At 39.5% G+C, this 22,100-nt stretch overlaps 1 protein-coding gene across 5 annotated transcripts in view; it reads left to right on the top strand.

The window, feature by feature from the left end:
- The window catches only part of PTER (phosphotriesterase related), an 84,551-nt gene that overhangs the window by 30,300 nt on the left and 32,151 nt on the right, over window positions 1–22,100 (top strand). For 3 of the 5 annotated variants that reach the window (XM_041765693.1, XM_041765692.1, XM_041765689.1), the window contains exons 1-3: window positions 2,720–2,811; window positions 3,848–4,318; window positions 5,631–5,896. In XM_041765693.1, coding sequence (XP_041621627.1) covers window positions 3,887–4,318; window positions 5,631–5,896 — 698 coding nt within the window. In that variant the 5' untranslated portion in view covers window positions 2,720–2,811; window positions 3,848–3,886. Of the gene's footprint in view, window positions 1–595; window positions 746–2,719; window positions 2,812–3,847; window positions 4,319–5,630; window positions 5,897–22,100 lie in introns of those variants that run through there. The other 2 variants (XM_041765691.1, XM_041765690.1) reach the window with 2 other exon arrangements.

Genomic DNA, 22,100 nt, shown 5'->3' with positions numbered 1-22,100 from the left:
ATTCGAACTTACACAGTTCTTGAGGAAGTGAGCTGAGAATCAATTCACCCAACATCACCTTGCCAATCTGACTACTGCATCTAAAATTGCAAAGCAGGTACCTTCAGCCAGGTCCAGGACCAGGTGTGGTGGAGGCAAGGGCAGGGGAGAGGCACTGAGTCTATGGAGTCCGGGAGGACACTCATTCATATGTAAAATTTTCAGGAAGTCCTATCCTCTGAAATGGGAAATGTAACCTAAATGAATATTCAACTCAGGGAGACCGAAAAATCACAAATCATAAAAAATCATAAATAAGCATAATGGCCAGGGTGAAATAACTGTGGCAAGTATCTCGGGGAAACAAAACCAAAATTACCCCCCAAGCTACCCACCCACCACCACCAAATCTTCAACAGTTTGGCAAATTTGCTCTATATTTTATAGAAGTTAATTTATGCATATATTTTCAAAAATGCCACATCCTACATATTGTCTCTGGTTTCCAGCTCAATACTACTAACAATACTATAGAACTACTGGTTCTCTTCTCTTGTTTTTTGTTTTTTGTTTTTTCCCCGTTAAAGTTTGGTGCTCCTTCCTACGTCTCTACCCGCTGGGATTAGCAGCATTGCTTCCTCTGAGCGGCGGTCAGGCGATTGCAGCCTAGCCTTGGTGTCTCTGTTCAGGTTTCCCACCTGTGGTCCAAGGCTCCTGGCAACTGCGTTCACAGCTCGGCCGGCTCTCCCCACTGCCTGTGCTGCAGGTGTGTGCAACCTCACGCTTCCCGCGGATGCCCTGCAAAATGCCTGAAGCCTGCTTTTTTTTTTTTTTTTTTTTTTTTTTGGTGTGGGTCACTCCTGTCTGTACAGTTGTGCACGGGCAGCTCCGTGCCCATTACCGTCCTCCTAACTCTGAATCCTTACCTCGATGGTGGAAGGCGAGTGGTAACTCTCCGCTGGTACCTGAGCCGAAAACAAATGCTCAGGCTGAATGTGGGTGGAAGAGCCACCTGGTTCCTGTAGGAACCGCGCCGCCGCGCAGCAACCATGCATATTCCATCCAACTGAAAGGCACATTCCAGCTTAGAGCCACGTCTGCTACAGGTTTTTTTCTTTCATCCAGTCTCATCCTTTAAGTATGGGTTACATTGGTGGGTTTTTTTTTGGTGTTGTTTTTTGGGTGTTTTTTTTTTTTTAATGCAGATAATTTAATGGAATTTACTTGATTTTCCCTTCTCAGGGTCTGACTTCAGGAAATCAAATTACAAAGTCATCATCACATCCTAAATTTATTGCAAACTGACCCGCAGGCAAAAGGATAGAACTATTACATAAACACTTCCATTCCATGTATATATCTTAAATAGAGGAGGAATTCAAACAAGAGTATTGTGAGTGCTGGTTATTTTTCTCTTGTACCATAGAAAAAATGTATAAAAATGATCAAAAAGCTAATGTGAAAAAAAAAAAAAAGCTAATGTGCAGGGTTACATTGTTTGTGATCACAGGAGGCAGCAGAGTCGCTCTGCCTGAGGAATTTCCCAGGAGAGATGACATTTCTTAAGTGGTTTCTTTTCCCCCCACAGATTCACAGGTTGTGAGCTTGAAACTTCCTAACATTGCTCTTTCAAATCTGTATCAATTAACTATGCAGTTTGATACTTTTCTCCTAAAAGTGCTAGTATTATTTGTTTGTTTTCTTCCTTCTTAAAAAATGAAGGATAGGTGACACACAGTGATAGTGATCATGTTTCATTAGTTTCATCCAAATTTCTGGCCCCCATGAGCCAACAGGAAGGAAAGAGTCAATCAACCCATATGGAGATTGAATCAATTATTAATGGAACTGTGGTTTTGTTTCAGCAAAATAAACTAGCTACATATTCCTTGGTCTTGGTAACAGGGAATAAAGCACTGAACAGTGAGGTCCTAGACATCATTGATGAAAATCCTTGCCCTGTGCAGTGATTGGCAGCTACATAGTGACTCTAAACAGATGTCAGCTTCTGTCACCAAGTAAATTATCTAGATGATGGAAGCTTGTCTTACAGAAGAGCACCACCAACCAAAAACAAATGGCCAGGCTAGCCACAAGTCCTACCGTTCTTTGCCAAACAGTGGAAATCAATTATTTAACATTATGGACCAATATATATCACATTCCTCGGTTCCAGATGTTTGCTGTGGATTGACGTAAAACTGCCTTTAGCTTGGTGCTCCCTTCCCCCCAACTCGGGTCTCTTTTCACTTTGTCTCTTAAATGTACTACACCTGCTGTGAATTGCTCCTCTAAATGATCTCCCCTCTAACCAAATACTTCCTCTGGAAAAAAAAATCTAGGGAATACATAATATTTCCTTCTACTAGCAGAACAGAGCTATTATTCGGTGACCTTATGGGCTGGGTGCCAAACCTCTGGTATCCTTTTTTACTTGTGGTATCTCATTTAATTTTAAGACTTCCTATGATACTCTAGGAACTGTGCATTGTTATTCTAATTTACCAGTAAGAAAACTCATGCTCAGAAGGTCAGGGAGGTGGGGAAAATGATTTCAGATGTCTTTTTAAGGAACAGCAAAGGCATTTTCTGTTACTTGGTTCCCAGGGAGTTTGTCACCATCCTCCGAATGTGAGCGGCTAGCACTCTGTGTAGACCACTGTTTCTGGCAGGGGGTTCACTCTTGGCTATGAAGGTGTTTGTCTTCATACTTTGAGTTGTGCCTTCTTCTTTCCAATAGAATCCCTTCATTTAGGAAACATACAGACACATGAAAGCTCTGGAATTGGGGTTTTTGTTGTCAGTGATGGAAACATGGTGAATCCTTAGTAGGTAGGTGTTACAAATGAAAATAAATAGAGAGATTTTTACTCTTTGGAGACAGCAAATTTCAGTTTCAATAAATTATAGTCACTTTTATTATAATGAAGGATTTTTGCTTCTTTAAAAAAAAGACTTTATTTATTTTAGAGAGGGGGAGAGGAAGCAAAGGGGGAAGGGCAGAGGGAGAGAGAACCTTCAAGGAGACTGCTGAGCATGGACTACACACCACCCCTACGATAGGGGACTCAGTTCCAGGGACTGAGCTGAAACCAAGAGTTGGAAGCTTAACCAACTGTACCACCCAGGAACCCTGGATTTTTGCTTTTTTGAAGTATTTCTGAGTATGAGCCTTAGCCAAAAGAAAACATCCAGAGCAGAGAGGTTTTTATTCTTGTTCTTTTATTATTAAACCTAGGTGTCCCCCCCATTTTGGGGGGGGAATAATCTGTGAAATCATTAAGTCAGAGATGTTTGTCCTACATGTGTTTATGTCTACAATTTCTGGCACATGATGGACTTTCAACAGAAGTTTGTTCACTTGGACAGTGAATGAGCAATGGAATGATCAGTAGCCTCAGTATATTTAATTCATTTGAAAAAATGACAAATGAGAAAAGTTCTGATACAAGGCTGATTTTGGTATAAGTTATTAATTATGGGTAGTTTTTTTTTTTAAAAATGGAGATTATTGTTGAATTAACCAAGGAAGCATAGTTGTGACTAGTGAGATAAAATTAAGCAAAAGGAAACAGTGAATACCAAGAAAAATTTTCAGTAGATGAGGCTGGGATTAAATCAGGCAAAGGAGTCCCAGTGGAAATGGCCAGGGGACATTTAACACCATGCATGTCACTTAAGGCTGCAGTGAGCTTAAACAATTTACTAGAGACGGACTCTGGCTTTGGCAGGATGATAAGTGGGATCATATCTCTAGTTTCATTGATTCTCTTCCTTACGCAGGTATACCTTCAACAGCCTCCCAGCCCCTATGGACAGAATTTATGTGTGTGTTAAATTTTCTGACTCTAGTTTTCTTTTTCTCCAGAAAACATTCTTTTCAGAGCATCTCCTGGTATCATCGGAAATGTCTTCCTTAAGTGGGAAAGTCCAAACTGTTTTGGGCCTCATAGAGCCAAGCAAACTGGGCCGTACTCTGACCCATGAACATTTGACGATGACCTTTGACTGCTCTTACTACCCACCTCCTCCATGTTATGAAGCTATCTCCAAGGAACCTATTATGATGAAAAATTTATTTTGGATTCAAAAAAACCCTTATTCCCATAAAGAGAATCTTCAGCTGAATCAGGAGACGGAAGCCGTTAGGGAAGAACTGTTGAATTTCAAAGCCAAAGGCGGAGGGGCTCTGGTAGAGAACACGACTGTTGGGATTAGCCGAGACGTGAAGACTCTAAAGTGGTTTGCAGAGGAGACTGGTGTCCATATTATATCTGGAGCTGGGTTTTATGTGGATGCAACTCACTCTCCAGAGACCAGAGCCATGTCAGTGGAGCAGGTGAGAAGCCCTGAGGTCTTCGACAATATTTGTGTGTAAATTCAGAAAGGCCAGAACTTCCAACGTTGGATTATCCCTACATGCCATCTCCATTGGGGAATGTCACGGACTCAGAGGTAGCTGGGCATGCTACAGAAATTTGCTAGCTAGCAAAGACATCTGCCAGTTGGGACCCAAAATTAGGAACATTTCATTTCATAAAGGAAAAGAAGCATCAGGGAGGAGATCTTAACCCACTGGTCACGGGAAAATCCAAAGCATTGACATTTAGATTTGGATATACTGTATCTGTGCTCAGTAATGGTGCCACAGCCTGTTTGTAAACCTCATTTTTCCATGATAAATCCCAGTTATGTAATCTTGATTTTCTTTCTGGATTTTATAATAACCAGCAATAAAAATTCACTGTAGGGTGAGACTTGGCAGGCAGAGACTTGGCACATTGGCGAATATGTTTCCTTCTTTTACAAAACAGGAAGGGTAGGAGAAAATCATTCCTGTTTTTGTTATCATATGATCTTAGGCAAGAATGGGCAGAAGGAAGGAAATCTTTCAGAGATAAAAAGAAATAATTATGTGCTCTTCTGTACAGGCCTGTATGTGTTTATGCATGTTTATACCTATTGTCTATATTTCTGTGTATCTTCCATTGCCTGCTTGACAGGCATAAAAGGTCAGCCACAGTCTGCAAAGATTCAGTCAATCATTAAAATCTTTGTATTTCAAAACCTTATCTGCATTATTTTCCAACTGGGCCTCTACCTTTTTACATGCTTATTATTATTTGAGGACTATCCTGAAGTCAGCTATTACACATGCTCCCAACCACTTCTAGTAGTAATATACACACGAACCAAAAAATGTGATATTAGTATTGCGTGCTGTGAATTCTCTATGCTGTATGGGCTTAAGGACTGCGTCAATAAGGGAGAATTAAAGGATTAGTTGATACAGTTGACGTATGTTCAAGGGCAGTCTTTTTATGTTCTAGATGTTCCTTAGGTGAAATTATACATTTTTTTCTCATCTGAATGTACTTTCATGAAATCACATTTTTTCCCCCTACAGCTTCCTAAAGCCACAAATTTCTTATTAAATAATCACAGTAAGATATTACTGAATCTCTGATTTAGAATAACTTGTTGAATTAGAGATTTGGCCTTTCTCATTGACCAATATTAATGGAATGGATGGCGAATACATTTTTTAAAGAATGAATGACCAAAGGAATAAAGCCAATGACATACTGTGGTGACTCTGGGTTGATAAATTCCACAGCCTATAATGTATTTTCTTTCCCGCTCTTCCTTAGCTTACTGATGTCCTCACTAATGAAATTCTCCATGGAGCTGATGGAACTACTATCAAGTGTGGCGTCATTGGAGAAATTGGTTGCTCCTGGCCTCTAACTGAGAGTGAGAAGAAGATTCTTCAAGCAACAGCTCATGCCCAGGCTCAACTGGGCTGTCCTGTTATTATTCATCCTGGAAGGCATCCAAGTGCACCGTTTCAGATTATCCGCGTGTTGCAAGAAGCAGGCGTAGACATCTCCAAAACAGTTATGTCCCACATTGATAGGTAAGCAGACTCTCTCCAAAGTAGTTCAAGTCACCAGATGATTATGAATGATCAAATTAAAATCATCAGATTAATGAAATACTAATCACCTACAGAAAACTACTAACCACCTGGATGATAGTATTTATAAAGTTTTACAACAGATGTTAATAAAAGTCAATGCTGCCATTTTTGTGTCCCGACTCTAGGTCTGTTAGTGTTCTAGGTTTTTTGTGTAAATCATTTCTTATTTACTTAATCCTTCATAACCATTCATAGTAACTGTCCCTGTTTACTTCACTTCTTTGCCTCAGGGTCTGATATTATAGTAGTTGCCAAGTCTATATGCTCAGTATTTGTCAGTAGTTGGAGTGATAAATTTATCTGCAAATATAAAGGGAAGGGAAAGTGAATGGTTTCACCCTGAGAAAATGTAAATATTCAAATTTGCTGTTGTGACTGATGGTTTGCATCATCTGAATTTTGGAAAATGCAATTATAAACCATAATACTGGGGCACCTGGTGGCTCAGTCGGTTGAGCATCCGACTCTTGATTTCAGCTCAAGTCATGATCTCAGGGTTGTGAGATTGAGCCCCAAATCAGGCTCCATACTGAGAGTGGAATCTGCTTGAGATTCTTCCTCTGCTCTTCGGCTTCACTGTCTATAATAAATAAATAAATCTTAAAAAAAAAAACATAATAGTAACGGGTATATTATTTGTTTAGTAGTAGTCTTAGTTTCCCATGACTACTATAACAAATTATAAGAAACTGGGTGGCTTAAAACATGAGAACTTGACTCTACCATATGCTGTGAGATCTAGGGTAAGTTCATACAAATTTAAAATAATGTACTTGATAATGTTACTTTGTATGATATAGAACATATGTAGCATCTTTAATCAAGAAGGATGATTTCTTCACATTTTTTAAACAGTGTGATATATATCATGTAAATGAGTAAGATAAGATACATTTTTAAATTTTATAAATATTTCTTAGTTTCTTAAAAGCATTGTATTCTGCTATTATTATGCTTTCTATAGGTCCATTAGATTACATTAGTAACCATGTTCAAAACTGTATATTCCTACTTTGTGACTGCTCAATCTATTGGTTACAAAAAGAAGTAGGTTAAAATCTATTATGGTGGATTTTTTAGTTTCTAATTGTACAGGTTTCAGTTTGAAACTCTGCTATCACATGCATACAAGTTGTTTCACCTTCCTGATGAATTAAAATTTATTTCAACATGTATTGATGTATTGAGCTGCTTTATCCCTAGTAATTTGAGTAATGCTTCCTGTTTTAGAGGACATTTTATCTGATATTAATGCGACTATAGTGACCTCTCTATGTTAGTTTTATAATTTAAATGTGTCTTATATAAGGAGCATGTGGCTGGGTTTTGGGTTTCACCCAGTGTCTTCTTCTATATGAAAACTTCAGTTTATTTACATTGACTACTCACTAAAACATTTGTTCCACTTTTCCTTTCTTTTTTTTTTTTAAGATTTTATCTATTTACTTATTTGAGAGAGAGTGTGTGGAAGCACATGTGAGTGGTGGGAGGGGCAGAGGGAGAGGTGGAGAATCTCAAGCAGACTGTTCACAGAGTGCGGAGCCTGAGGCAGGGCTCAGTCTTGTGACTCCAAGATCATGACCTGAGTCAAAACGGAGTCTGTCACTTAACCAACTGGGCTATCCAGGCACCCCCCAACTTTTTCTTTTTGTCATAGTTAATGTCATCCTTTCTTATTTCTTTTATTGACTTTTTTCAACTTATTTTATCTTTCCCCTTTAACACTTTGGAAGGTATCTATACTATTTCTATCCTATCAGTGGTTATAATAGAAAAATGTAACACATATATCTAACATACCAAATTTTAAATATAATGCATATTTTACCAACCTTCCTGGTAATACAAAGACTTTAGAATCCTTCACCTTAAATCACCATCTGACATATATACTATTTTTTCCAGGTTTTGTGCTTATTTTCTTTTCTTAAACCCAGTGATTAGACATTATTTTACTATCATAAAACATATAGATGCTTAATGCATATTTAGATTAGCCTTTCTGATTGCTATTTTCTTTGCTTACCATTCCCTCTTCATCTCAGATCTTTATCTTTGAATATCCTAAGATACATCATTTGAAGTTCCTTAATTGTGTGTCTGTTCTGGTAATGAATACTTAGAATATAATGTGTCTGAAAATGTCTTCACTTCATTCCTTCATTCATAAGAGATAATTAAATAGAATACATAATTTATAATAATTAATTAAAACAGATAATTCTACTTAAAAGTTACTTTTTTTGGCAGCCTGGGTGGCTCAGCGGTTTAGTGCCACCTTCAGCCCGGGGCCTGATCCTGGAGACCCAGGATAGAGTCCCACATCAGGCTCCCTGGATGGAGCCTGCTTCTCCCTCTGCCTGTGTCTCTGTCAATCTCTCTCTCTGTGTCTCTCATGAAAAATAAATAAAATCTTTTTTTAAAAGTTACTTTTTCTAAGCACTTTAAAGATATTCCATTTTCAATAATGTTATTGCTGTTAATAAGCTGGCTGAACCTAATTATGCTTCCTTGGAGGTAACCTGACTTTTCCGTTTCTAACACCTGTGTCTCTGGGAGTCTGTATCTGCACTATGATCTATCTCAGTGTGAATTTCTTTTTATTGTGTGTGCTTGGGATTCATGGATATGAAGATGTATTTTTCATTTGTTCCTGGGAAACTTCAGCCATTGTCTCTTCAAATAGTGCTTCATCTGTAACTTCTTGATTATTTACATCATAAACTCCACTTTATTATATGTAGGATCTGAACACCTGCCCTTCAGGTCTCTTAGCATCTCATTCATATTTCCATCCATTTGCATGGATGATCTATTTTCTTAAAGCTCTATCTTCCTATTTACTACTTCTCTCTCCAGCACAATCAATATGTTGCCTAGTCTATCAATTTGGTTTATAATATTAAGAACAAAAAACTTATCTTTTTAAAAAAGTAAATAGGTTATAGAATTTTTTAAAAAACATTTAATTTTTTATTTTAGAGAGAGAGAGAGAAAGGGAGAGTAAGCCTGCATGGGGGGAAGGGCAGAGGTAGAGAATCATAAGCGGATTCCCTGCTGAGCCCAGAGCCCATCCTGGGGCTATCTATCTATCTCCCCACCCATGAGATCAGGACCTGAGCCTAAACTGCTAGTTGGATGCTTAACTGACTGAAACACCCAGGTGTCCTCTATTTGTTTTTGTTTTTGTTTTTGTTTTTGTTTTTGTTTTCTTAAGGTTTTAACCTTCTTTATTTTGGATATTTTGCCTATACTTGTAGGCAGTAGGGGCACTACCAATATGGGTCTACTTTAAACTCATTTTTTAAAAATGAAAATAAATGTTTATTTGTGGTAAAACTGTCATAATATAAAATTTACCTACCATCTTACTCATTTTGAAATAGTGTTAAATACATTCATTCACACTGTGGTGCAACCAAACTCCACAACCCTTCACTCACAAAAGTAAAACTCCATACCCACTGAACAAGTCCCTACTCCTCCTCCCTATTGGCCACAGCAACCACCATTCTACCGTTCGTTCACCTCTATGAATCTGACATCTCCAGGTACCTCATACAAGTGGAATAATAAAGTATTGGGGTTTTTTTTGTGACTCTTCAAACTTTTGACTCAAGGATTTAAGAACCACAGAAGTTCTATGAATTCTGGCCCCCGTACTCAATGAAGGCAGGCTCATGGCTATGGATTCTTCCTGAAGATGTTTTTTCTCAATCTCCTTCCCTTTCAGCAGAAACCAAGACTAAGAAAGGGGATGCCTGGGTGGCTCAGTGGTTGAGCGTGTCTGCCTTTGGCTCAGGGCGTGATCCTGTGGTCCTGGGATCAAGTCCCATATCGGACTCTCCATAGGGAGCCTGCTTCCCCTTTGCCTGTCTCTGCCTCTCTCTTTGTGTCTCTCATGAATAAATAAATAAAATCTTAAAAAAAAAAAAAAAAAAGACTGAGAAAAGCACAGAAGACTCCCTCTGTGGACCAGCTTTTTACGTGCTCCGCCACCCCCATGAGTATGGTCTGGGGGAGAGAGAACTCCTTTTATGTGCTGATGGAAACCATGTCTCCAGTTTACCTCCTTCCTCATCCAGGCTGGGCTCTGTCTTGCTTTGGCCCATTAACCTACCCCGCTCCCTGGCAGGCAGATGGACACTCTAGGTCTTCCCTCACATTTCATTTTTTCTGCTCTCTTGTTTCTGCACCATGAGCCTGTCTTTCACTTCCCCACCAGCCTAACCAAGCATTTAAAAATATGACTTTTCCCCCATTCATTTTATTCAGTATTTTACATGCACTATGCTGGAAAAGCTTCCTGGGAACATTTAGTCCACCATGATCCTTAAAGAGGAATCCTTCCTAATTCTCTTTACAATTAGACAAGTAGGTAAGTTATAAAATTATGTTTGACATTACTAGAAAGTAGGCTCTTGTTAGAAATGGTGAAAAAAGTCTTAACTCCGAGTACAGGAGGACATCCTTGCTCATAAAATCAAACAACACATATATGTGCACATATGTGTATTTTCTTTTAAATAACAAAGCTACATGATCTAATTTTCAGTGGCTGCCATTCCAGTCAGTCCTCCCTCTAGAATGGCTCAGGATGCACTTGAGAGGTTGGTCCGACATCAGACAAATTCAGAGCATGCTAGAAAATCCTGAAACCATTTCTAGAGCAGCCACCCATTCTGTACCTATATTAGGGACTATGCAGGGTTCCAGTGCCTGAAAAAGCAATACACAGAAGTAGGAACATTTCAGTGGAGAGGCAACTGGGCAAAATGGTTTCAGAAAAAGAGTGGTGCATTTGGAAAAACAAATGGAATAAAGTAACAGAAAAAAAAAATAATCGGAGACAGATGCAAGCAACTTTAGCTTTTTGACGCGGGGGTTCACAGCAAGACAGTTGCCAGGCTGAAGCTTGACTAGGTCAGCCTTTCACAGACTCTCTGAGGTCTGCTGGGCTGCACACACAATCTGATCTGTATTGAAAGGGCAAGGACTTCAGCTTTTCTAATGGGGACAAATCACAAAAGGGCATGTATTTCATGCAACAAAATGCATAGACAACACACACAAAGAAAGAAGCGTGTTCTGAAAACAAGACCTTCAGGAAAACAAAACAAGCCAAACAAAACACAGAATCATTCATTTCTCTCGCCACCACGCCTTTTTAGGCATAAAGGAGAAGGAGCTGAACCCACAGGCTGTTCTGATTGTGCGGTGACCAGGCAAGGAGCAGGCTCTGCTCTGAAGCTGCTTTTTAGAACATTGGGGTCCTCACCAGGACTGACGCTCAGCCTTGACTACCTATAAAATTGGTGCATTTATCCCCTTAAAGTTAGGACTTCTAGTGCTTGAGAAAAAAAAAAAAAATTCCAAGATGTTCACCAGCACGTTAAAGCAATGAAATCTTTTGAAGGTGTATAAATCTTCACTAGCATTCATGCACAAGGCAGTTTATCTCAAAATACATATACACACACGTATGCACACACTCACACAACATGGCCACAATAGTAAAACCGCCATCTACCTATCCAAAAGGAGCACTAGGGACCCTGAGAAGGAAGAGTTAATGAATGGCGGACACCTCAGGACACCTCTGAACCACATTGTTGTCATGTGACCATTTGTGACCTGCTTAAGGTCATTTACCTGGAGATAACAACCTGACAAGATAAATCTGCTTCTGTGTCTAGGCCCTCCCCCAACCATCTGTTCTCCTTAAGAAATATGGGCCTGCGGACATGTTTGTGGATGGCTGTGAATTTAGCCCCAGGGAACGTGGCAGGGGGCTGCCCTTGACAGGTACAGCCACCCAAAGTCAACAGTTATTGGAAAACTAACACCAGCACTTAGGTGTCCCTGTTTGGGTTGTGAATCCACAAAGGGTTTATGCCTTTGAATCATGTATTATGATTTTACTACCTGTTAAAACTCTCTCTACATTTCCAGTTGGTGTATGATCACAGCACTGCCTCTGCCCCTGGTCTAATACAGGGTGTGCGTGATTAAAGAAGATGCACCATGGATGGCCTTTTTGCAATTCATTTCCAAGGAAATATTATCCTTCGTGTACTGTAGAGGAGCTGGAGGGATTTTTGTGGCAACACGATTCTTTCGTTACCAGTGAAAGCTGGGTAAAACAACGTGGCTGGAAGGCATCTGGGTGCTATTTCCTGATTAAGTTTTGCATCTCGGGAGGGCAAAAGACAGGTGCTATGCCTCTGATCTTTTTTTCTACTTGGTTATCTATCTAACAAACCACGGAGCTTTGATGGAAATCCAGGGCCTACAGTTTGATGAGGAGCACAATAATAATTAAGTGCAGGAAAAGAGTCCACCTTTCTCTTTGAAAATTGCTCCCTGGGGAGGGTAGGATTTGACCCAAGGGTTTTGGAAGAAAAGGTAGAACACAAGGGATGGCCTAATAATGTATTTAATTCTCTCTACCTCTGATCATTCATGCCAAATTCACCTAACTCTTTAAAGAATACAATTTTGACACATTTTTTCATGCTTTTATTTAGATGAAGTGAGAGGATGGAATATTGCTTCATTCATTCATTCAACAAGTATTTATTGAGTGCCTCATGTACTAGATGCTGGGATGGAGCAGGGAACACAACACATTCTCTGCCTTCCAACTGAAGGCATAATTATAGTGACTGAATTTTATAATTATAGTGACTTTTAACCTTACGGTTGTCTTTGAAAAGCCCCCCAAAAATTATTATCTGGTATCCTCCGAACTGTACACTTTTAATTCCTATGAATGCTAGTGAATTAACATGAACTCACTCAAAAACAATTCCAGGCAAATGTTTGGCCAACTTAAACTGGGCAAAACATCTTTATATACTTAAATAGTAAGGTAGGATTTTTAAGAAAGAACAATTGGTATGTCCTGCACATGAAATGGTTTATCACATTTAGAATCCTGTGTGTACCATGCTGTATTGCTTAACGGTTTATTATTAGCATTATGCATATGCATGCATTATGTGCATAAGTAGAGTACGCCTGAGAGGAATGAGTACACATTGTATAGTATATACATTGTGAACATTATTTATAGTAAAGACAACTTATTTAGTCATATTGGCTCAGATCCTACCATGGAGTGAAAAATGAAAGAAATCAGTTCAGGCAACAAAGTAGAGGCCTGATAAGCAAGTGAGAGTTTTAAAAAAGAAAATGTGTACTAAGAACACTCTCCTTTTTAAGTTTACTAATGTCCACTAACATTTCTTCTGCTATCACTGTGACAGATGATAGGAAAGAAAAACTAGAAAAAAAAGAGAAAAAAACCCAAATGCTTTTAAACATGTCATTATGGCCGCTTGTCTGTAACTTGTAACACTGTGGCCAAATTTTATATAAAAATCTACGTTAGTTTGTAGAGAGTACTCACTGACATAGAAACACAAACTCTGAATACATTTAAGGTTAAAATTGTGTGATGATATTGGCAGCAGCTATTCCTTAATTAGTGCAATGTATATTCATTCTGTCTCTGTTCTACGCATGGGACGATGGAGAAATGGTGTGCTGGCGTCATGTTGCTTAATTTCCGGGTCTGACACCAGCACTTTTTTGTGTGATCTTGACCAAGTCACTTAAACCTTCCAGTCCTTTGCTCATCTGTCAAAAGGGGTTAAGAAAAATTACTTCTAACCCCTTAAAGCATTATGGGGATTCCCCCCTATTATTGTTTATCATGGATTTCCATTCTTTGCAGGACCTATTTAATACGAAAATAAAAATCCAGACAAACGTTTGACAGACTGAAAGGTAGCAGAACTTTTTAAAACACATAAATAATGCCAAATAAAATGCACTTAAGCTATGCTAGTAATTGATATTTGTGAAGTATCCCAAATCATACTCTTTAACAGACATTTGGGCAGACCAGCCCATGTCAGGGCCAAAGCACTGGTCAGGTATTCTCTCCAGTACATTATATCCATCCAAACCTCCTACCAGTATTTTTTTTTTCTAAAGCGATTTTTTCATGACTCTGACACCATTCCCATGAAATGTGACATTTTAAAAAATAGGATTGCCATGTCTATGAGATTTATCTTCAATCTTCTCAATACCATCATTCCCTGAACTGTGTACTGCCTTACATGAAAAACGCAACCTCTTTTGTGCTATGTGGCAGCTGGAAAGTTCATATGGTAAAAAGCTCTTCCTAGGGTATATAAACTGTGAAATGTATTTTAAAATAAAGTTTTAATTACACTTCACAATTCAGAGCCAACTTCTGGTTTTAGTCTAATTTAAACAAGGGTTTTTCTCTCTTGAAGCCATCTGTTCCTTTTGCGTAAGTCTACACTTAAGTCATAATATTGAAAGTGTGACATCATTCCTTCTATGATGTCATTAAATATCTCTGTAAGGTCTGGACCCAGGCAGTCAGGGAAGTGAATAATGTAGGAGGAAGATGCTTATTCAAATATAGGTAATGGGGAATACTATTAATACAGAACAACTTGAATTATTTTTCTATTGCTTTTCATTTCCAATTATGTTCTCATGTTGAAAAGGCTGTTCCATAAAAGTAAGGCCTTAATACAAAAAGAAAAAAATGCATCTTTAAAATACATATATGGAATAAACGAATGTGTTCATGTGAATGCACCATTCTAATTGCAGGTTTGACTTTGTGTGAAACCAAAGTTTCTGGGCAATCTTTAATTGGAATAACGAGTTTTACTTTCTAACCCTAGGCAGTGTTTAGACCACACATTAAGAACTTAGGGGGGGGGGGCTGGAAAGATGGCAGAGCAAGAGGACCCTAAGCTTGCCTCATCCCACAAATACAATGCAACAATGCGTCAGTGTGAATAACTCAGAAAGTGACCTGAAGTCTACCAGAACAAACTCCATCACTGAAAGTAGAGAAGAGGCCATATCAGAGAGGACAAAGGGCAGTGATGCAGTGTGTGGAATGAAACAGGCTGGCTCTTCTTGGGGGCTGGAGGAGCCCTGGGTGAGGAGAGGAGAGAGAAATAGGCTAATACTTGGGCTGCACAGGGAAGACCCATCTCCATAGTATTTGGCTTTGAAAGCAAGACGGGCCAAATTTTCTGAGTTCTTACCAGAATTTAATCAGAGGACCTTAAAGCCTGGACTTTTGAAAAATTGGAGGACTCATTTCTGGGAAAGCCCAGAGATAAGCTGAATTTTGCCCTTCAAGAGACAGTATAACAAACAGCCCATGGAGATACAGCCTAGAAGCAAAAGTTTGAAAAATGCCTGGGGCATGTGGGAGAGAAAGCTATTTAGTCATCTCAGAGCAAGTCTGGAGGGGCAGGGATCACTGGAAGACCCCCTCAGGAATCAAAGAGCTGCCAGGTGCCATCTTCCTCCCTCACCCCCCAGCATAAACACCAAGCCACCTGTGAGAACGAGCAGGGCACCACCATCTACTACCTAACTTGCTTACACCAAGCCCCACTCACCTTGACTTCAGTGGATCTGCTTGGAGGTCCACACCAAGACACACAGTGATTAAAATGGTAAAAAGTTCTGATTTTAAAAAACCTTAAAAGCAAAGAAAGGGGGCACCTTGGCTACCTTGGTTGAGCGTCTGACACTTGATTTCAACTCAGGTCATGATCTCAGGGTCCTGGGATCTAGGCCCATGTTGGGCTCTGTGCTCAGTGGGGATGAATCTGCTTGAGATTCTCTCTCTCTCCCTCTCCCTCTGTCCCTCCCCCCATTCTCTCTCTCTCTCTTTCTCTTTCTGAAATAAATAAATAAATCTTAAAAAAAAAAAAAAGGCAGCAAAAGAAGACAGTTACATACATGGGAAACCCCATAGAGCTATCAGCAGATTTTCCAACAGAAACTTTGCAAACCGTAAAACAGTGGCATGATCTAGTCAAAGTGCTGACAAGAAAAAATCTGCAGCCAAGAATACTCTATCCTGCTAGGCTACCATTCAGAATAGGAGAAATAGTTTCTCAGACAAGCAAAAGATAAGGGGTTCATGACCACTAAACCAGCCCTACAAGACACATTAAAGGAGACTTTCTGAGTGGAAAAGAAAGACCATAAGTAAGAGTAAGAAGAAAAGTAGGAAACATAAGAGCAGTAAAACTAAATATCTCTGTAAAAGTCAGTCAAGGGATTCACAAAATAAAGGGATGTAAAATATGACATTTATATACCTAAAACATGGGTGGGAGGAACAAAAAATGGGTTCAAGCTTAAGCAACCATCAACTTAATATAGACTGCTATATGCAAATGTTATATACAAACCTTATGGTAACCACAAATCAAAAACCAGTAATAGATATGCAAAAATAAAGAGGAAGGAATCCAAGTATATCATTAAAGAAAGGCAGCAAATCATGAGAGCACAAGAGAAGAAAGGATCAGAGAAAATCTATAGAAACAACCATGAAACAAGTAACAAATGGCAATAAATACACATCTATCAACAATTATTTTGAATATAAATGTCCTAGATGCTCCAATCAAAAGACGTAGGGTGATAGGATGGGAAAAAAAATAACCCATCTATATGCTGCCTATTAGAGACTTCTTTTAGCCCTAAAAACAGCTGCAGATTGAATATGAGGGGATGGAGAAACATCATGGAAATGGATGTCAAAAGAAAGCTGGGGTAGCAATACTTATAATGGACAAAAAGGACTTTAAAACAAAGACTGTAATAAGAGACAAAGAAGAACACTATATAATAATAAAGAAGACAGTCCAACAAGAAGTTAGAACAATTATAATTATCCATCACCCAACACAGAGGCAGCCAAGTACATAAAGTTGCTATTAACAAACATAAAGGAAATAATAATAATACAATAATAGTTGGGGAATTTAATGTGCCACTTACATTAATAGACAAATCACCCAAATAGAAAATCAACAAGGAAACAGTGGCTTTGAATGACATACTGGACCAGATGTAACTAACAGATATATTCAGAACATTCCACCATAAAACAGCAGAAGACACATTCTTTTCAAGTGCACATGGGACATTTTCCAGAAGAGATCACATTTTAGACCACAAAACAAGTCTCAACAAATTCAAAAAGGCTGAAATCATACCATGCATCTTTTCTGGCCAAAACACTATGAAACTAGATCAACCACAAGAAAATATCTGGAAGGGGCACCTGGGTGGCTCAGTGGTTGAATATCTGCGTTTGGCTCAGTCATGATCCTGAGGTCCTAGGATCAAGTCCTGCATTGAGTTCCACACAGGGTGCCTGCTTCTCCCTCTGCCTATGTCTCTGCCTCTCTCTTTCTCTGTCTCTCATGAATAAATAAAAGTCTTAAAAAAAAAAAAGAAAATATCTGGAAAGAGCACAAATACATGGAAGTTTAAATAACATGCTACTAAACAATAAATGGGTCAAACAAGAAATCAAAGGACTGAAAGTTACATTGAATGAAAATTGAAAACATAATAGTTCAAAATCTTTGGGATGCAGCAAAAGCAGTTCTAAGAGGGGAGTATGTAGCAATATATCTATCTCAAAAAGCAAGAAAAATCTCAGCTAAGCAACCTAACCTTACACCTAAAGGAGCTAGAAAAGAAGAACAAACAAAACCTAAAACTAGCAGAAGGAAGGAAATAATAAATATTAGAGCATAAATAAATGAGATAGAAACCAAAAACTCAATAAAACAGATCAATGAAACCAGGAGCTGGTTCTTTGAAAAGAGCAACAAAATTGATAAGCCTCTAGCCAGACTCATCAGAAAAATAGGGGGGAGGGGAGAGTAAGTATTCAAATAAACAAAATCAGAAATGACAGAGGTGAAATAACAACCAACACCACAGAAATCAGAGAATATTATGAAAAATTATATGCCAAAAAAACTGGACAACCTATAAACATATAACCTACCAATACCCAAGCAGGGAAAAACTGAAAATCTTAACAGACCAATTACCAAGAATGAAATTAAATTATTAATCAAAAAATTCTCAAAAATAAAAGTCCAGGACTTTCAGCCTCATAGGTGAATTCTACCAAACAGTTAAAGAACAGCTCATACCTATTCTTCTCAAATTATTCTGAAAATATAGAAGAGGAAGGAAAACTTCCGAATTCATTCTGTGAGGCCAGCATTACCCACAAGCCAGATAAAGATACCACACAAAAAAAGGAAACCACAGGACAATATCTCTGATGAATATAGATGCAAAAATCCTCAGCAAAATATTAGGAAACTGAATACAAGAATACATTAAAAAAATCATTCACCACAATCACATGGAATTTATTTTCAGGACACAAAGGTGGTTCAATATTCCCAAATCAATCAATTTGATATATCACATCAGTAAGAAAAAGGATATGATCCTTTTAACTACATGATCATTTCAATAGATGAAGAAAAAGCGTTTGACAAAGTACAACATCCATTCATGGTAAAATCCCTCAAGAAAGGAGGGTTAAAGAGAATATACTTCAACATAATAAAGGTCTTATATGAAAATCCAACAGCTAGCAACGTACTCCCTGGAGAAAAACAGAGAGCTTTTCCCTTAAGGTAAGGAATAAGACAAGGATGTCTATCTACTCTCACCACTTTTATTCAACTTAGTACTGGAAGTCCTAGCTACAGCAATCAGACAACAAAAAGAAATAAGAGGTATCCAAATTGGCAAGAAAGAAGTAAAACTATCACTATTTTCAAATGACATGATACTATATCTAGAAAACACTGAAGACTCCACCAAAAAAGCTACTAGAACTGATAAATGAATTCAGTAAGGTCGCAGGATACAAAATCAATATACAGAAATCCAAGCATTTGTGTACACTAATAATAAAACAGCAGAAAGAGATATTAAGAAAACAATCCCTTTTCAATTGCACCAAAAGTAATAAAATACCTAGGAATAAACTTAGCCAAAGAGGTGAAAGGCCTGTACTCTGAAAACAATAAAACACTGATGAAGAAATTGAAGAGAACACAAATGGAAAGATAGTCCATGTTCATTGATTGGAAGACAAATATTGTTTTTTTTTTTGACAAATATTGTTAAAATATCCATATGACCTGAAGCAGTCTACAGATTTAATACCATCCCTATTAAAACACCAACAGCATTTTTCACAGAACTAGGACAAGCAATTCTAAAGTGTGTATGGAACCAAAACAAACAAACAAAAAGTCCTAAATAGTGAAAGCAATCTTGAAAAAGAAAAACAAAACTGGAGATATCACAATTCCAGATTTCAAGTTATACTACAAAGCTGTAGTCATCAAAACAGTATGGTATTAGCACAAAAACAGACACAGAGATCAGTGAAACAAAATAGAAAACCCAGAAATAAACGCATAATTATATGGTCAATTAATATTTGACAACGGGTAAAAGAATATGCGATGGGGGAAAAGAAAAACAAGCCTCTTCAAGTAATGTTGGGAAAACTAGACAGCTTTGCGAAAAAGAATGAAACTGGGCCATTTTCTTACACCATACAGAAAAATAAACTCAAAATGGGTCAAGGACCTAAATGTGAGACCTGAATCCATAAAAATCCTAGAAAAGAGCACAAGTAGTGATTTCTCTGACATCAGTCATAGCGACATCTTTCCAGATACATCTCCTGAGACAAGGGGAATAAACACAAAAATAAAACACTTGGATTGCATCAAAATAAAAAGCTTTTGCACAGCAAAGGAAACAACCAGCAAAACTAAAAGACAACCTACTGAATGGGAAAAGATATTGGCAAATTAGATATCCAATAAAGTTAGTATCCAAAATATATAAAGAACTTATACAACTTAACACACACAAAAAACAATCCCATTAAAAAATAGGCAGAAGACATGAACAGATCTTTCTCCAAAGAAGACATCCAGTGGCCAACAGACGTACGAAAAGATGCTCAACATCACTCAGTCATCAGGGAAATGCAAATCAAAACCATAATGAGTTATCACTTACAACTTTCAGAATGGCTAAAATCCAAAAAGTCAAGAAACAAGTGTTGATGAGAATGTAGAGAAAAAGTAACTCTCATTCACTGTTGGTGGGAATGCAAACTGGTGCAGCCTCTGGAAAACTATGGAGGTCCCTCAGAAAATTAAAAATAGAACTACCTTACATTGTAAGAATCGCACTACTGGGTATTTAACCAAAGAATACAAAAACACTAATTTGAAGGGATATATGCATCCCTATGTTTATTGCAGCATTATTTACAATAGCCAAAGTGTGGAAGCCACCCAAGTGTCCATCAATAGATGAAAGGATAAAGAACAAGGGAAATATATATATATATATGTGTGTATGTATATATATATACACACACGAATATAAACATATATATGTATATGTATGTAAAATGTATGTATATATACACATGAATATATACATATATATGTATATGTATGTACATACATATATATGAATATTATATTATTCAGACATTTTATATATGTATATATATTAATATTATTCAGACATTTAAAAACCCCCACAAAATCTTGCCGTCTGCAACAATATAGGTGGATTTAGAGAGTATAAGGCAAAGTGAAATAAGCCAAGTTGAGAAAGACAAATACCATATGACTTCAGTCATATGTCGAATTTAAGAAACAAAATGAACAAACAATGCAAAAAAAAAGAAGAGAGATACAGACCAAAAAAAAAAAAAAAAAAAACCAGACTCTTAACTAGAGAACAAACAGATGGTCACCAGAGGGGAGGTAGGTGGGGGGGATGAATGAAATAGGTTAAGGGGATTAAGAGTAACACTTATGCTGATGAGCATTGAGTAATACATAGAACTGTTGAATCACTACATTGTACACCTGAAACTAATATAACACTGTATGTTAAGCACACTGGAATTAAAATTAAAAAAAAGAAAAACAACTTGCCTCATTCCATTTAGTTTCTATTTTGACATTAAAAATAAAATAGTTGAAATTTATCAGTTAAGAATGTTTCAGATGGGGAGGGGCAAGATGGCGGAGGAGTAGGGTCTCCAGGTCACCTGTCCTCAGCAAATTACCTAGAAAACCATCCAATCATCCTGAAAACCTACGAATTCGGCCTGAGATTTAAAGAGAGACCAGCTGGAACGCTACAGTGAGAAGAGTTCGCGCTTCTATCAAGGTAGGAAGACGGGGAAAAAGAAATAAAGACACAAAAGGCCTCCGAGGGGGAGGGGCCCCGAGGAGCCGGGCTGAGGCCGGGGCGAGTGTCCCCAGGACAGGAGAGCCCCGTCCCGGAGGAGCAGGAGCTGCACCAACCTTCCCCGCGGAAAGGGGCTCCCCGGGAATTGGAGCAGGATCCCCAGAAAGGCGGGGACGCCCTCGGGCTCCCTGGGACAGTAACAGAGGAACTGCGCCCCGGAGAGTGCGCCGAGCTCCCTAAGGGCTGCAGCGCTCGGCGGGACCCGGAGCAGCTCGGAGGGGCTCGGGCGGCGGCTCCGCGGAGGGGGCTGCGGGGCTGCGGGGCTGCGGGGCTCCGGGAACAGCTCAGCGGCGGCGGCTCGGGCGGAGGAAGAAGCTCCGCGCGGAGGGGGCGGCGCGGCTCCGGGAACAGCTCAGAGGGGCTCGGGCGGCGGCTCCGCGGAGGGGGCTGCGCGGCTCCGGGAACAGCTCAGCGGCGGCGGCTCGCGCAGAGGAAGAAGCTCCGCGCGGAGGGGGCTGCGCGGCTCCGGGAACAGCTCGGAGGGGCTCGGGCGGCGGCTCCGCGGAGGGGGCTGCACCGCCGGGAGCGCGAATCCAACAGCGCAGGCTCCGGAGCACAGGGCGCCGGGACACAGCCCAGGATCCGGCCTCCCCCGGGACAGGCAGAGGCCGGGAGGGCCCAGGACAGCAAGGACGCTCCTGCCTGGAACTGAGCAGATCAGCGGCCCCGCCCCGGAGCCCCCAGGCCCTGCAGAAGGAGAGCCCCGGAGCTACTGCGGGGGCTGGATCCAGGGTCCCAGAGCTGCCCCCGCCACTGTGGCTTCCTCCCGGGGCCTCACGGGGTCAACAACCCCCACCAAGCCCTGCACCAGGCAGGGGCAGAGCAGCTCCCCCAAGTGCCAACACCTGAGAATCAGCACAGCAGGCCCCTCCCCCAGAAGACCAGGGAGACGGACCAGTTCCAAGGGAAGTCAAGGGACTTAAACTACACAGAA

The sequence above is a fragment of the Vulpes lagopus genome, chromosome 8 (genome assembly GCF_018345385.1).
Source record: "Vulpes lagopus strain Blue_001 chromosome 8, ASM1834538v1, whole genome shotgun sequence".
Classification (NCBI taxonomy): Eukaryota; Metazoa; Chordata; class Mammalia; order Carnivora; family Canidae; genus Vulpes; species Vulpes lagopus.
Note: the sequence above shows the minus strand (reverse complement) of the source record. Positions and strands in the feature narration are given on the sequence as shown.